The sequence below is a fragment of the Ceratotherium simum genome, chromosome 25 (assembly GCF_057802395.1).
Source record: "Ceratotherium simum simum isolate JZ-2026a chromosome 25, ASM5780239v1, whole genome shotgun sequence".
NCBI lineage: Eukaryota > Metazoa > Chordata > Mammalia > Perissodactyla > Rhinocerotidae > Ceratotherium > Ceratotherium simum.
Genome location: NC_141924.1, coordinates 15,631,194 through 15,647,965, shown reverse-complemented (window position 1 = coordinate 15,647,965; position 16,772 = coordinate 15,631,194). Strand labels below are relative to the sequence as shown.

The 16,772-nt window shown below is 43.5% G+C and overlaps 1 protein-coding gene across 6 annotated transcripts in view; it reads right to left on the bottom strand.

Moving 5' to 3' along the window:
* LARGE1 (LARGE xylosyl- and glucuronyltransferase 1) overlaps positions 1-16,772 on the bottom strand; it is a 529,018-nt gene that overhangs the window by 298,674 nt on the left and 213,572 nt on the right. For 4 of the 6 annotated variants that reach the window (XM_087448983.1, XM_087448982.1, XM_087448981.1 and 1 more), the window contains one exon: positions 12,424-12,513. The exons of 1 other annotated variant lie outside the window; for it this stretch is intronic. In XM_087448983.1, coding sequence (XP_087305109.1) covers positions 12,424-12,513 — 90 coding nt within the window. Of the gene's footprint in view, positions 1-12,379; positions 12,514-16,772 lie in introns of those variants that run through there. One more of the 6 variants, XM_087448984.1, reaches the window with a different exon arrangement.

Here is a 16,772-nt window from a genome sequence, read left to right as displayed (position 1 = left end):
TAGAAGTTTCTAAGTGCCTACTCTCAACTTCCATACTTATCTTGTTGCGGATCAGTAACAGTTTAGGGACCGTGATGGTTCATTTTATGTATCATCTTCACTGGGCCATGGGGTGCCCAGATATTGGGTTAGATATTATTCTGGGTGTTTAGGGATGAGATTAACATTTGAATCAGTGGATTGAGTACAGCAGATTGCTATGCCTAATGTTGGTGGGCCTTATCCAATCAGTCGAAGGCCTGAATAGAACAAAAAGGTTGATCCTTCCCCAAGTAAAAGAGAATTACCCCTGCCTGACTGCCTTCAGACTGGGACTTTTTTTTTTTTTCCCCTGCCTTTGGACGTGAACTGAAACACTGGCTCTTCCTGGGTCTCGAGCCTCCAGGTCTTCAGTGTAGAACTACACCATCGGCCTCCCTGGGTCTCCAGCTGGCTGACTCATCCTGCAGATCTTGGAATTTGACCATCTCCATAATAATTTATAATAAATCTCTTTATACACACATACACCCCCCCCCCCCCGCAATGGTCTGTTTCTCTGGAGAACCCTGACTAATGCAGGCACCAACAACAGCCTATAGAGCCCACTTTGAGTGGCACTGCCTAATACCTGGTCTCTTTATCCCCAGGGCCTGGCACACTACCTACACTTAACAAGCATTTGAAGAAGAGATGAAGGGAAGGACTAGCATCTAGAACTAGGAAAAAAAAAAAAAAAGGCTTGAAAAAAATAGGTCTAGCAAATCTTAAACCACCAGTTACTTAAAAAGTGACCTCATTATAATACTGAACGCTGGGGGAAGAGGGAGAGAGAACCAGGAAAAGCAAATAAATCAAGTGGAGTCATAAGAGCATGGGATTTGGAATAAGAAAGACCTGAGTTTAATCATGGTTCTGCCCCTTACTAATAAGTAACCTTGGGCAAAGTACTTACCTTCTCTGTGACTCAATGCCCCCCATATGTAAAATGGGGACACGGGTGTGTGTTTGCATATAACCTACCATCAGGCCTAATCTGAGTAGATACTCGGATTTCTCCTTTCCACCCTCCCTCCTAAATCTGGAGGCAGACACGTAAAGACAACAGCAGATAGGATCCCTCATTTCTGAGCCCCTTTATCTTTGTTTCTCTATTACCTTTCCTTTCAGGTTGCTATTTTTTGATACACACAGTCTATTTGTACACATGGTGCATCTCTCTGTCACATAATGCCTATATGTGTTGATCTGTGGTTCAGCCCACTTTGAGTTTAAAATGCCAAAGGAGACATTATTCAAAACCTTAGTTGACAACATCTTCCTCCTCCCTCCAAAACTTCTCAACAAACATGAATTTAGCATCGGATTTGAATCTCTAAATCCACTTGAGATGAATGCTCTGAATTAAGAATCAAAACATCTAAGGTTCAGAACAAAAAACATAAATTGAAAATCAACCTCCATGCAGTGCGGTGACAGAGATTAGGGACTTGCCATCCAGATCGTCCTAAGTGATGATCTGAATCAATTTGTGTGCAGTGAACATCTCTGCATCTCTCTGGAGTACTGGCAGTTAGCGCTGTGTGGGACATCCACCATCACAAATGGGAGGAAGGGCCAGGACCTGGGTGAGCCACCCAGCCCTGAGGCCACCATGTAGGGGCTCATACCACCCCTCCCGGGGGTGACAGACCTAGATCCCTCCAGTCAAGGACGCCAAAATCCTGTAGTCATGCCCAGATTTCAGGCAGACTGCCCCTCTGCATCATTCTACCCGTGAGGAAGACACCGCATCCCTAACCTTTCTATGGCAAAGTCCCCCTACATACAATCTGTCACCAGGGCCTGCCAATTCTTCCTTCTTGATATTTGAAGCACTCGTTTCTCTCATTCTATTTCAAACATTTCATCCCAAACCAGGTCGTTTAATCTTATCCTAAAATAAGGGTCAAACTTTTTCTGTAAACGCCCAGAGAGTAAATAGGTTTTACTTTGCAGGCCATGGGGTCTCTTATGCAAGTACTCAACTCTGCCATTGTAGCACAAAAGAAGCCACAGAAATGCATAACACGTGGGCATTGCTGTGTTCCAATAAAACTTTATTTACAAAAAACAAGCGCTGGGCCAGATTAGGCCAGCAGGGCCTAGTTTGTGGACCTTTGTCCTAGAACATGGGTCTCTTTGGTTAGTCTCCCTGCCTCCCATCTCCACCTGCTCCTGCCAGCCTCACTCACAGGTGCCAGGGATAATGACAATCCTAGTCCCGCCACATTTTGCAGTTTGACAACGTACAGAAGCAACTCCATCTACTTCAAGGTCATCTATCAAATTCCTAATGAGTGCACGTCCAGTGCTTGGAGGCTGCGTGTGTCATCTCATCTTAATTCATATAATACTTTAATGAAGTGGGTGTTCTGGCTAGCCCTCCTTGACAAATGAGAAACAGACATGACTTAAGTTGTTCAATGTCATCCCAGCAGCAAATGGCAAAGGGCAAGTCTTGAACCCAGGTTCACTGGCTCCAGATCAATCACTCTGTTTGCCCCAAACCAGAATCTCCCCTGTTTGTCCCTCTCCAGACAATTCCAACTGAACTTGTTGTTGCTCCTGCTTCGTCCCCTGGTCCCTTAGGCCAGCGGTTTTCAATCCTGGCTACCGTTACAACACTTCTGAAAACTTAAAAAAAACACCACTGTGCACAGGCCTCATCCCAGACTAATTAGCTCAGAATCTCTGGAAGTTAGGGTCTAATTATCAGCATTTTTAGCAGCAGCCACTCTCATGAGACTCTTATGTGTATTCGAGGTTGAGAAACACAGATTTAGGCATTTCCCCCCACCTTCTGGTTGAGACACCATAAACCTCATTTGCAAGTCCATAGTTTGCTCCTTAAGGCAAATTTAAGGAACTGGCTGAGATACAAAGGAGGTCTTAGCATTGCCACACTTAATCCCAGGACTGCTCTGACCCTGGGCCCCAGCTCCCCTGCCCTGGTCTCTAACTGTATTCTTAAACAGCTCCCATCCTATAACCCAGGACTTGCTTGATTTCCCATAACCTAGGATGCCCTATATTCTACCTCCTCCAACCTTGGGGCTGTTTTGTTCCTGTCAATCCATCTCCTTCCAGGAGGAGAGCTCTTTCCAAAGCAGGGCCTGCTACCCCAGCTGCCAGACCTTCCAGCTTCCCTGTTTCCAGGCTCATTCTCTTGACCAGTAGGTCACTTCATTCCAATGATTTCTCCAATTTCTTACCTTCCACATTAGGCTGCATTCATGAAGCAAGCATTTTGTAATTTTTTAAAACACAATGCCCTCCTTTTCATTAACATAAAAACTTCACACCCTCCTTCAAAGCATTTTGAAAATGCAAAATAAATTAAATTTGTAGCCAAAGTCATTTTAGAAAAATTTAGAAAACTCAGTTCGATCTTAAGTGTCTCACATTTAAAAATGTTTTTTTAATTTTGATCCCTGGATGTCCATGTGACAGTTGGGTCTGCTGACATGTCACAGGCTCACATGTCACTAATTCCTGCCAGTTTACAAGTCAGAGTAGCACACAGGTCCGGCTGAGCCATCTTCCTACATTCCAGAATTGTGGAACCAGATTTGCTGTGGGGAGGAAAATGGCAGTAATGACACGCAAAGGCTGCTCACTTGTGATGGGGTAAACAGGGAATGTTTTACCCAAAAATTCCCCGAAGTGATTTTCTGGAAGTCATCTTTGGCAACCAAAGAAAACTTGAGTTCCAACAAAGACCCTGGAGATCTTCTGGCAAAGACTGAACAACAGTAGAGAAAGAGTTTCTCACAAGCTTTTAAAAAGAATTTGCAACCATCAGGCCAGGGAAAGAAGCCTAGATTTGTTTCGTCATAATAGGCTAAATGTGATTTGACTTTCTCCCCCATGAAATTATTTTCCAGAACCTTGTCTTAAAAAAGCTTCATTCAGTCAAGAAAATGAAGACATTTTTAGCACCAATTTGCTGTATCCGTAGCTGGGTTTTGGCTGTAAGTGCTTAAGTGTATCCTAACGAGCAATAATGCCAGTGGTTGCCCCTTGAAACTTCAAGCTTCAATGATTTCAAAGCTTCAAATGTTTTTTGCCAAATATCCCAAGCTCTGAAAGTTTGAGGCAGTTGGTCTTTGAACTACTGTTCTCACAGCAGAGTAACGGAGTCTTCAGCTTCTAAATCTGGCCAATCTTATTTCTCTTTGATGTCCAGGGAGTCTTAAGTACAGACAGAAGAACTTTGTGAGTAGCATTCAAATTGCCACCAAACAAGGCAAAGGATAATACATTTAGTGCTGTATTTTTTATATAACTGAATGACTTGACAGCAAAGTTGAGTTCTTCTCTTAGATCACCAGGTGGTTTAGAAAACAATCATTGGAGGGTAACAATACAGTGCATCCCAGAAAATGTGAGTTGATATTCAGTCCAAATCGGGAGAATCAACCAGTGTATGAGAGCATCATCAATTCACATTCCAATCATCTTTGATCACCCTCTGTCTCCATTTAGCTCATTAACTTCAATCACTTTTTGCATAGGCTCAAAGCCACCCAGCTTGACTGGTGGTCCCCAACAGTTGAGTTGAGAAAGCAGCCTTTCTCCTTCCACCATATCTTGAGCCAGATTTTATACACATGCAACAGTTGGACACCATCTCCTTCATTGGTAGAGGCATCAAATCTAAAAGCCAAACAAGCATGATGATTTTATCCTTTTGCAAAGCATGAACTCGGCATCCTCACCTGCGTCATCAACATGGCCCCTGACTGTAGAATCAGACCCAGAAATATTCTAGAATTTCATCATAATTTTCTCTTTGGCAGCACTCAAGATGAAAGATTTCATAAGTATTTTTCCACTGATCTATCTTTTTTAACCTTAGCAATAAATGTGTTATTTTATATGAAATATTCATAGCCCTTATAAAATTCCACTAATAAGTTCCAAAAGTGGCAAATCATATGTGCTGGGGAGAATCATATTTTACAGTAAAACTTTTTAATGAGGTTTTATTTTTTTTTGGTAACTAAAATCTTGTTGACATCAAGAGAGCCACATGAGATAATCCTTTAGCAAAGTTTTTAAATTTTATTTTACATTTACCAACTAAGGACGTTGAAAACTCTCTTTTTCTAAATATGTGTATCCATGCTTGCCATAAACCTCAACTTGTCATTCTTGGTGGCCATATTTATTTACCAAAGAGGGTTTTTTTTTTTTTTATGAGGAAGATCAGCCCTGAGCTAACATTCATGCCAATTCTCCTCCTTTTGCTGAGGAAGACTGGCCCTGCGCTAACATCCGTGCCCATCTTCCTCCACTTTATATGGAACGCCGCCACAGCATGGCCTGACAAGCGGTGCATCTGTGCACACCGAGGGTTCCGAACCCGGACCGCCAGTAGCAGAGCATGCGCACTTAACTGCCACGCCACGGGGCTGGCCGCAAAAAGGGTTTTTTTTTTTTTTTTTAATGGGGAGTATTGACAACAATGTCTGGTTTGGATTACAGAGGGAGGAAAGATTTCAATAGCAGGCAGCAACGTTTCAGAACTCAAGAGAAATCCACAAGGCCCTGGCCTATCCATTCCCGCTCCTTTATCCTCCCAGTGCTTCTAGATCATCTTATTTCAGGGGTAGAGTATCAGAGTGAAATTCAGATCTATGGAAAAAAGTTACGGACTCTTATGAAAAGGACCCAAAAACACGACTGCCTTCCATCACGAGTGTGTCTCTAATCAGACTGCATCTAACTTGAATCGTGGCAATCTGCTCTCCTAGGGAGGGAGGGGGACTACCAAATAGCACACTCAGACTTAGCTGCTCTCCTCTGTTTGGAGGACGGTACTCTCACGAATGCCCTGGGACTGAAACAGGAAAATCGAATGCAAAACATGACTAAAAGTCTAGAGTGTTCTTCGTGCTCTATGTCAGCGATGGCGGTCAGTTTGCTTATCTGACCACTGCATCTGAAATTATGCACATGCCAAATCCGAGCAAAAGTTCTCTTCCTCTGTGCCGCCTGTAAGTGAGGATTAACGCAGGGAAGATGCCTTGCTCCCATCTTCGGTGTTTCAGGATGTCTAGCATCAGTGAGGACTGGCTTGATTTCCGTCATATTTTCTGGGTGCTCTGACATACCTCATCTCCTCTACAGTCAACTGCCTTTGAGACAAAGCCACTGCCCTTCAGGCAAACCTCCCACTCCTTGCCCGACCCTGTATCGAGGTCATGTTGTACCAGCAGAACCCAGCTGTGGCCTATACAGTTAGACCTGATGGGATACTGAAAGGAAGGGATGGAAGGGAGATCAGTGGAAAGAGTCAGTTATCAAAGACAAGTAGGGCTCTTGATTTGCATCTGCTCAAGTCAGCGATGGCTATGGAGCCAACCAACAGCGTGAGTAGCTGCCATTAAGAATATTCTAACACACTTCAAAAAGAAAAGTACTTCTGTGAATGTGGTTGATTCCTTCAACAGCATCCTCTTCCTATAAACTGCCACGTCGCCTAAATCCATGTTATCATCCTCAACTCAATTGTAAATTAAAAACAAGAGAAAACAAGCAAAAGCCTGCCTGAACATCCCCTTGCCTATAAATGATTGCCCTCCTTTTCTCTCTCTTCTCTTCCCTTCTTCAGTCTCCAACCCCCGCTTATCAGTTTGACTGACTTAAGTTATTCTCCAATTCCCATAAGTATCTATATTGACACAAAGGGAAAAAAAAAAAAAAAAAAAAAAAAGAAAAATCCTTATCATTCCTTTTTTCACCCTTTCCTGACAAATACAAACCTTCCCTTAGGAGGAAATCAGAAATGAAGAGTGAGGTTTTATGGGGTAGATTGGGGGAGGGAGGAAACACAGAAGATTTTATCAGGAGCTCAGAAATAACAGGAGACAGAAATAATGCTTTATCAGGATGGGTGGGCACTTGGCAAAGATAAGACGTTACCAAGAGCAAAATACATGTTGGGGTAAAATATTGTGCTAATATCTATTAAGCGAATCCTGCCATCTCTACTTTTGATGGATTGTTATTTTCTTCCAAGTCTTACTCCTGGGATAATGGTGATTTTTTTTTTTAATAAGACACTACAAATTGTATCACAAAAGCAAGAAGAATAAAACTAAGCACTCTCCACTCAACTCCACTGTGAAGCCAAGCCAGGATTTTCCTCGGCAAGTTGAGATGAAGCATGAGCTTCCAGGTAGGGAGCACTGACAGACACAGAGGACCCGAGAGATGCCTTGATGGTGGAGCTCCAGTGCAAGATCCCAATTCCTGACCCCAAAGAGAAGAGCCCCTTACAGGACAGAGGCCCACCTAAGGCTTTCCTAATGGGACCGACCTCAGAGGCCATGTCAGGATGGGGATGACGGAACGGATCCGTCAAGAGGACACCCTGGGTCAAGCCTTTCTGGACTTTCTGGAATGGCTATTAAAATCTCCTGCACTTCCTGACTTCATCATCTGGCCCTGAAGAATATCTTGGAGAAATCAGTGATCTTCACCAATGAGTATTTCCAGAGCCCTTACACATGCAGGCCCTATGTCCTGGGTAGCATGACTAGCAACTGGAATAAGCATTGAGAATTTGTCCCATTTCCTTTGCAGTCTTTGTCACCTGGTGAATTACCATTGACTCTCCAATAACTGACTGAAAATCCCTTCTAGAAACCCTTCTCCAAGCTGCCCAGGGAGAGTTGGCTGCTCCATTCCTCTCACTGGATTTCCTGCAACCTCCTACAACATGGACCTAACGGAGTGGCACTTACTACATTTGTAATAGCAGCTTATGCAACCTGCTTCACACCGTGACTATCCATTCCCTCAACACCTGTTCGGGGCGGGCATGGTGCCAGTGAAGGCAGGGACTGCACTGAATCACCTTTGTTCCCCAAGTACCTCGCACAATGTCTACAAGTAACGGGCAAGCTTATGTGCCCGCAACACTGTGGAGAGAGACAATGACTCAGGAGTCACTTGACGTCCCCACATCCAAACCAGAACCCTGGATTCCCACCTCCAAAACTTTCTGCTCCCCCTTCCGGCAAACAGCGTCATTATTGTTCCCAATGCACAGGCCAAAAACATAGGGCTCATTCTTGAATTTCTTCCCTCATGTCCCACATACACTGCATGAGCAATATATTTGAATGTTGGCTCTATCTTCAAAGTACACCCAAATACAAACGCTTTCCACCACCACTCCAGTCCCAGGTCCCACCATTTCTCACCTAGACTCACGCAACAGCCACCTGACCGGCCACCTTGCTTCACACAGTCTACTTGCCACTCAGCAGCCAGATGACATTTAAAAATCGTTATCAGGGGGCCGGCACAGTGGCGCAAGCAGTTAAGTCCACGCGCTCCACTGCAGCGGCCCGGGGTTCGCTGGTTCGGATCCCGGGCGCGCACCGATGCACCGCTTGGCAAGCCATGCTGTGGTGGCGTCCCATATAAAGCGGAGGAAGATGGGCATGGATGTTAGCCCAGGGCCAGTCTTCCTCAGCAAAAAGAGGAGGATTGGCAGATTTTAGCTCAGGGCCAATCTTCCTCAAAAAAAGAAAATAAAAATAAATAATAAAAAAATAAAAATCATTATCAGATCCTGTCACTCTCCTGCTAAAACCACCCCTCTTATAGCTTCACATAAAACTAAAAACAAAACCCACCGAAATACCTTAGGGTGGATTACAAGGCCCCAAAAAATCCTGACCACAGTTATCTTTCTGAACTTAACATGTTCCTCTGCTCCCTCTGTGCCCACCATATTGGTCTCCAGATGCTTCTCAATATACCAAGCGCTCTCCCACCTTGGGGCCTCTGTACTTGCTGTTGGCTTTCATTCTCTTAATTAGGAAATCTGCTTAACCACCACTCAGAGAAGACTCTGTAAGCGAGCCTCTAAAACCCCATCCTTACCCACCCTCTCTCTCACTCCTTCTGAGTCTGGAACCAGCCCAATGAGATAGGGTCAAGATAGGGTTCTCTGCAAGGCCCCTGGCTTAACAAGATAAGGCCCCTAACCAATCAGCAAGCTAGGAGAATCAGATAGAGACCACCAAGATCCACATTCCGCAGGACTTTCCCTGGCTTATGCATGCACCCTAGCACCCAGGAGTTGCCTGAAGGTGACCTATGCCCCATTACCATAGTAAAAATCACACCTGCGGTGGAGAGCTAGCATGTTAATGATACATGCAACACATGTGGTGGCATGTCGAACAACAGCACAGGCGAAAGGAAAACCCCGCGTCTACATACCAGGACAAGGCACTCCTCCCCAGCTTTTACCTAATAAAAGCCCCACAATCCCGCTCCCTAAGGAGCCCGTCACCTGCCCCTTCCCTTTCCTCAATGGCTCTTTTGTGCCTCCCTCGTGCACAAGCGCATAAACTTTTACTTTCCTACTCCCGTTTGTTGTCTCTTGATATCTATCCTGGGGGACAAGAAGAATCCAATGCACCAGTAACATTTCCATTCTGCCTTCTACCTCTCAATAGCTCTTTCCAGGAAATAAAGGTTGCATTCCAAGGCGACAGGCAGGGGACACCCCACATTTACAAGAGAGACAAGAAGCAGGATAGTTGCAACAAGGATCAGGAAAGTAAGGAACTTTCTGCAGAAAGAAGAATCCCAAGAGAATCCAAATAAAACCATTCCTAACAGCCACAGAACATGCCAAAGTCACAGGCGGAACAAGGGGAGCTGACGAAGCAGCCAGACTATCAGATGCCCCGGAGTGCAAGCGTGCACACAGAGGAAAGAAAAGGAGAAGCCGAAAGAAGAGTCCCTGCTCTCTTGATCTAGCCCTCCCGGTACCCTGCCCTGGAGTCATCCTGTGTCCTTTAAAAAAGAGGCTGGCAGTTGCCCAAGAAGGAGAGCTCCTGCAGGGAGTCCATGAGGCCATTCTTCCCAGAGCTGTAAGCAATCCTGCTGCTGCAAATAGAGACGGATCTAGTCTGCCTTCTGGAGCCCCTACACGAGAAAGGAGGTGGGGGCAGGGGAAAGATGCACATGATAATAAAAGGGGTCAGGAAGACTTAGCTGCCAGACTCCGGCCAGACAGAAGGGAAGAATGGGAGGAATCAGAAACCTTTGTCTGCAATCACCAGAGTATTCAGAGGCTGGTCGGAAGCAGCAGTATCCAGAGGGGCCTAGAAATGGTTAACTCGCAGTTTCTCTCCTGATGAGTAGCTTCAGCTGCTCATCAATAGAATCTCCAGCCGATAATTATTAAGTGAAACTTGGGGCTTGCATTTGCATATGTAAAGCACACTTCCCTCCGAAGCCACAATGGGAGGGAGAATGCACTTCCTGATTGTGCAGCACGGGGGAGGTTTGGGTGGGGTGGGGCTCCAGCCCGCTTTGCATGTGCCTCTCCACACTAATCAAGCCAGATATTCAGCAGAAATAAACCCCACGTCCCAAAATACGCCATTTGTCAAAATCCAGAGCTCAAATAAGACCTCTCCAGATCTGAGAAGGATGCATGCTACCACAATACATGTCTATAAGTAATGTGATTACCCAGTCCGGCGCATGCGGGCATGTATGCACACACCTGGGTTGTTTTACCGGATGATGGAACGGTTATTAGTTTCTCCAAAATGAAGGCTTCTATCCTCCTCACGTCTTCCTGACACTTTTCAATCTTTGCACCTGTCGATTAAGAAGCTTCAGCCCCAAAGAGGCGAGAAGGAAATGAAACAGCATCAAATCCCAAGTATCTGATGACTTATCTCTGTGATGACATTTATCTTGGCTTGTAAGAAGGAAAGAAGTTACTAAGCACATCTCTCCTCCCACAGGAAAGAAGGCCATACAGAGAAAAGCCATGACTCCCAGGAGTACAGCGAGAACACTGTCCTTAGCATGGCTTGAAAAATCAGGGACTTCAAAATACCAATGTCATTTGTAGGCTACAACGTGATTGTCATAAGGAAGCCGTCAGGGCTGTCTAAATTTACAGGGTGCCTAAAATTATACCCATGACATTCTAAAGACAGAAGCAGACAACAGGATAAAAAACAATATAAATTATTAACTCTAGGTCTCTTCATCCCTAGTTAAGTCCATGATCCTCTTGGTGCCTCAATGCCCTCATCTGTAAAATGGGAGTAACGATTCTGCATGAACCCTCTTACACAGCATCATCAGGGTATGTACGTAATATGAATATTTTATTTTAATTTGTAACCTATAAACAGGCATTAATTTGACAATCTTTTGACATGGGGCTAAAGCCTTTTCTGTAAGATCGTGTGAAAATCTACAATGCCTTTCTTGCTTACACCACAAAAAAATTGCCAGACACTTTTGGCTTGGGTATCTGGAAAGTATAGCAGAAACTTAAGAGACATTTGTGAAATAATCAGAGTACAGAATTCCTTCCATATTTTTATCTTTCCCCCTATTTCTTAGTTGCCTTGCTTACATTTAATTTGACAGCTGTTTTTATAGTAATTTGCCTTTAGGTCATTGCTCCAATACACAACTTAGTTGTTTATAGAAATGCTTCTTCCTGCACTCATATTTCAATGCTTTATGTAATAATTAAATTATATTAATTATATGGTAAACATATACTACCATAGGCTTGGTAATATCTTAAAATGACTTTTGCTAAGCACACAATTCAACTAGTGGAATCAACAATGCCAAAGAGTTCTAGAAAGTAGGCCGATAGCCAGGAAATTCCCCAGGCAGTGGGCACTGAAAAGTACTTAGAGGGAATGGAGAAATGCTTGGTTATTGGATCTGTTCTTAAGTGTAGGGGAGTTAAGAATCTTCCACTGAGCACTTACCTTGTGGTATTGTTGGGAAGAATAAATGAGATAATACACAGGAGACATTTAGCTTCCCATGCTAGGTATGAGCTAAAGGCTTGGTAAAAGTTATTACTATTTATCTTATTACATCAGTCAAATCACTTTTCCCATAAACCATGGATGCTGGCTCTGAAATAAACTTTCATGTGCTTCTGATTAAAATAATACTCCTTTACATTGGTAGAACCATATGAGACCAATTTGGAGCATCTGTGGATGTGCTGGCCTACTGATCTTTCATGTGAATTGACAGAGGTAGAGAAGGGACTGGGATGGTGCCCACTCTACAGGAGGCAAGTGAGATCTAGAGACCCACAGGCACTTGCCTGTCGTCTCCAGGAATGCTGAGAGCTGGACCAGAAAGAGAACGGAATTCCCTTGCACTATTCCACATTCCCTGAAATTGCTTCTAGTGCATATTTTGCTGCTTATCACTGTTATAACTGTGGAATATAATTATGTAATGACGTGAAATGTGTATAGAAACAGATCTTCCCTTGCAATAAAGAAAGGTCAGCAGAGAATAGATCTGAAGCATCTACACAGACCTCTCAGCAGACCTTGTCTGCCCGCATGAAACATTTCAGCAGACCTTGAGTCCTGAAGCCTCGGGCTGTGTTACTAAGGTCTTCGAGCCCCACACAGTTGCAGCAGAGGTGAGAAAGGTCTTCCCTTGCAGCAACTGAGGAGAACAGAGGAGGAAACAGAAGGATTATCAGCTGTGCCCACCTTGCTCAAGTAATTTAACACCTCTGAGCCTCAATTAACTGGGAACACACTTTTCTGTCTACCTTACAGGGATATTTTGAAAATGCATTTTTAAAAAAAGCCTATGGGAATCTCAAGAAGAGAATTTTAGTAAGGCAGGGAATCTTACAGGAATGGGACATGATGTTCTTAAGTAAAGATACACAGGACTGTGTTGGAATTACTATTACTGTTATTATTAGCCAACATTCATGCCCCATGTTATTTAATTTAGCAGTAAAAAAAAGCCATCTGTGGCAGATTATAGCATTATCATCTTCATTTTATGAGGATAAGGCAAAAGTGAAGAAAAACAATGTCTACAGAGCTCTCAGAAGCCACTTGAGTTATTTTAGCCTAGTGGAGGAAACAGTCATCCTGCTTCCTTGATATTCATCACATCAGAAGGCTCCTGGATGTTATATTAGGTACAGGAACAGACATCAGAAATATATAGGACCAGAGTACAGGCACCTGGACGACCACCGTCTGGTGGCTGAGGCCTGGAGAGACCCTTCTCACTGCTCTGGTGTAAAACTCATGTTCCGCTCCCTCTGATAGAACGTGTGCCACAGTCCCTAAGCTTACATCACCTCTAGATTAAATGGCAGCAGCACAACTGTATTTTCTATAATGCTACAGTATGCCGGGAGTTTGAGCCATCAGGCAACTTAATATATTTCCCTCTAAAGGAAAAAAACAAACACATCTGAAGCAAGTTATACTCACAATTTCTGAGCCAGAGAGATGTGTATATGGGTCAATGACTCGCAACATGAATAAATGCAAAAGGATCAAAATGACCTCCACTGTGATTTGTGTTATAATTCATGAGGCCGTGGGCTTGTAACCCACTAGGGAGGTCTGCGGTATGCAGCCAAGGAGCATAGGAGGTCGTGGGGGACCAGACACACTGCATGTCCCTAAGGTCAGGCTTTTACAAAAGGCATCCTCATACAAACGAAAAGAGCCCTGTACTTGTCAACCTGCCTGTTTGGAACTGTTATTTTTATTTCCTCCAGCCTACAAGCTCATTCTGAACAAGATCCAATAGGTTATTCACTTACTCATTCAATTCGCACATTTATGAAACCTCTGCAGTATGACAGTCACTATACAGTCCCTTTCCCTCTAATAACTTGAAGCCCAGTGGGGAGGAAAGATAAGTAAAGATAAAATTACAGTGCAAAGAGATAGAGTATTTGCACTAAGTACAGTGTGCTAAGAAAGCACGCAGAAGCACCTCCTAGCTCAGTCTTAAAGGTTCAGGGAAAACTACTAGGAGACATCATACCCATGCTGAGACATGAAGGATGAGCACAAGGAAGCTGGACTGCGAGAAGTATTCAAACAGAAGAAACAGAATATGCAAAGGCTTAGAACCACGGTTCCCAAACTGTGTGCCAAGGTGCCCCGGGGTGCCACAGTAAACCCACAGGGTTTATAGTGTCAACATTTGATTGTGTCACATTCCATCTTTTTGCAAAGCTGGGTTTTCAGAATTTGCTATGATAAAAAGCAATAAGTGCATGAAAATCAATGTGTAACGGCTGTCCAGTCTGATTCCAAGGTTTGAGAAGTTGTACAGTGCCCAACAGGTAAACCCATCCCATATGTAAATAATTGTGGTTATTTAAGAGTGAAATAAAATATTTCTTCCTTCACTTTGGGTGCGTGTGTTTCTCAAGTGGCTACTAAATTTTTAGAACATAAACATTTAATAGTTAGGTATTTCATCTGGCCTATGGGCAGAGTGAAAAAATTACTATGACACCTAAGAAATGAGAAAATGTGGGAAGCTGTGGTTTAGAGACCAGAGGGACCAGTGCTTACAGTGACATAAAATACTTTCATATGACGAAGGCACTGAGGGCAAAGTGGGACTGGTGAAAGAAGATGCTGGAAAGACAGATGGGGCAGATCCCAGAGGGCCTTATAAGCACATTAAAGAACTTGGCCTTTACTTGAGGCCAGTAGGAGCCAATGAAGAGTTTTAAACTTCCCTGTTGCACAAAATGTAGTACCACTTGAGTTTTACTAGACTTCTCCAGTTCTCGGAATGTTGCATTTCACAACTCATTATGTGGACACCACACAGTTGACTCTACAATGAAGAGTGACGACCAGAGCCAGACCAGTCCTGATGAAAGCCATGATGAGGTCTCTGTAGAATGGTTTGTAATTTCACCTAATCCACTGAAGCTAAGTCAAAGCTTGGTGTAAAGTATAAGATGCTTTACCAACAAAAGTTATCATTATCTAGCATTTATATATATATATATACACACACACATACACATATGTGTGTGTTTCATATTCTAACCTTAGTCAACGTACAGTGAATTTAAGTCCTACCTCAACCCTTTGCATGGTAGGCTGTTAATGTCCCCTTTTCTTATTTTATATTAGCGCCAACATTTATGCTCGGTTATTTCTCTGATCCCTAAAACAACTTTTGGGTACAAAGAAAAAGAGCCATACAGTGAAATCTGAACCGCTTAACTTCAAGAAGTGTTTCATCTGTCCAGTGTGCTGAAACAATGTACGTCGCCATTTCTCTGAAGTATCATCTGGGATTTTAAGAATGCTGACTATTCTTGTCTGCATGTGTGATCTATTTTATGATAAAGAGTATTGAAAACATATATCCTAAAACATTTTATATGATGGTGTTTTCCCTTTAAAATGTTATGTTTCAGAAAAGTTTCTTACCAGGCATGGAAAAGCTTTTGTCAATCTAAAGCTAAATGGGCTATTGCTATTCAACTTCTCCGGCAGTTCCAAAAGTTAGAAAACAGCAGGGTATTAGGTAATCAAAAATCATCATGTCCACCCTGGGTCTTAGAAGAAGAATGAAGAAGGGAGATGTTGTGAAGGGTGTCTTGGCATCAGCACACAACAGAGGAGCCAGGAGCCCGCTTCCATCCCATGTCTGCTCTCTCATACAGATAAGATAGAAAATCGTCAGGGGACCAGGGACTTTGGACCGTCCCAAAATCTCCCCCAGAAAAACCTACTAGTTCTGAAAATTGCAGCAAGATAAGCTATCTTATATTTACTAACCCTTCCACCTCACTCCTCAGGGTTCCACAAGGAGTGACCTCGTCCAGAGCAACAAGCCTAGCTCTCATCTCACCTGTCACTCACTTCTTCCTAGGGAAGAGGAGTCTGTGTGAAGGACCTGCACATGCTCAGCCTGGCCCCACTTCCCGGTCCTTTCAGGGTCTGTGTGGCTCTGGAGAGCATGTGCCACGCGTCCCTAGGGACCGGACCTGACATTGTTTGCTGTGCTGCTAAAACCATCTAGTTTGGATGAGGAAATAAGTCTACCTGGTTGAGACACATTCATTCTCAAAATGGTTTTAACAAAAAGTGATAGGTTGCTCTCTTTCTGCCTGGTCCTGTGTCTCTCTCTCTCAATCTGTTCTCATCTCAGACAGGGAACAGAGGAGAATTATTTATTGATCCCTAAAACCTTAACACTAGAAACAAGCCTAAGAACCAAATCAGCTAGCGAAAAGGTAGATTTGATAAACCACAAATCATTTGCATTTCGCAAATATAATATGGAGCACCTATTATGTGCAAAACACTATACTAGGTGCTGGGGACACTTGGTGAAGAAGGCAGATATGGTCTCTACTTGAGTGCTATTTATAGTTCATCAAGAGGTCAACTGACCTCCCAATTAATTATTTAGTTATAAGTGTGATAAGTACGAAGTGCTGTGAGAGATTATATCAAGATTCTCTATCTTAGTAAAGGCCCCCACCGCATGGGCAAGCCTGAGATGCAGGAACCACTCTTAACATCACTCCCAAACCACACCATAGCTAACCCATCAACAAGACCTAGCTGTTTTGCCGCCCCAATCACCTCTCAGGTGACTCAGATTCCCTCCATCCCTACCAGCAACTCCACATGCCAGACTCTCAGTTGGTCTCTTCCCGTCTTCGGCAATAGCTTCCAACTGATAAAATAAACATAACATAAAATTTACCATTAAGTGTTCAATTCAGTGGCATTAAGTACATTTGAATTGTTGTGTAACCATCACCACCGTCCATCTCCAGTACTCTTTTCATCTTGCAAAACTGACACTCTATACTCAATAAACAATAAATTCCCATTCCCCCTCCACCTAGCCCCTGGGAGCCACTATTCTACTTTCTGTCTCAATGAATTTGACTACCC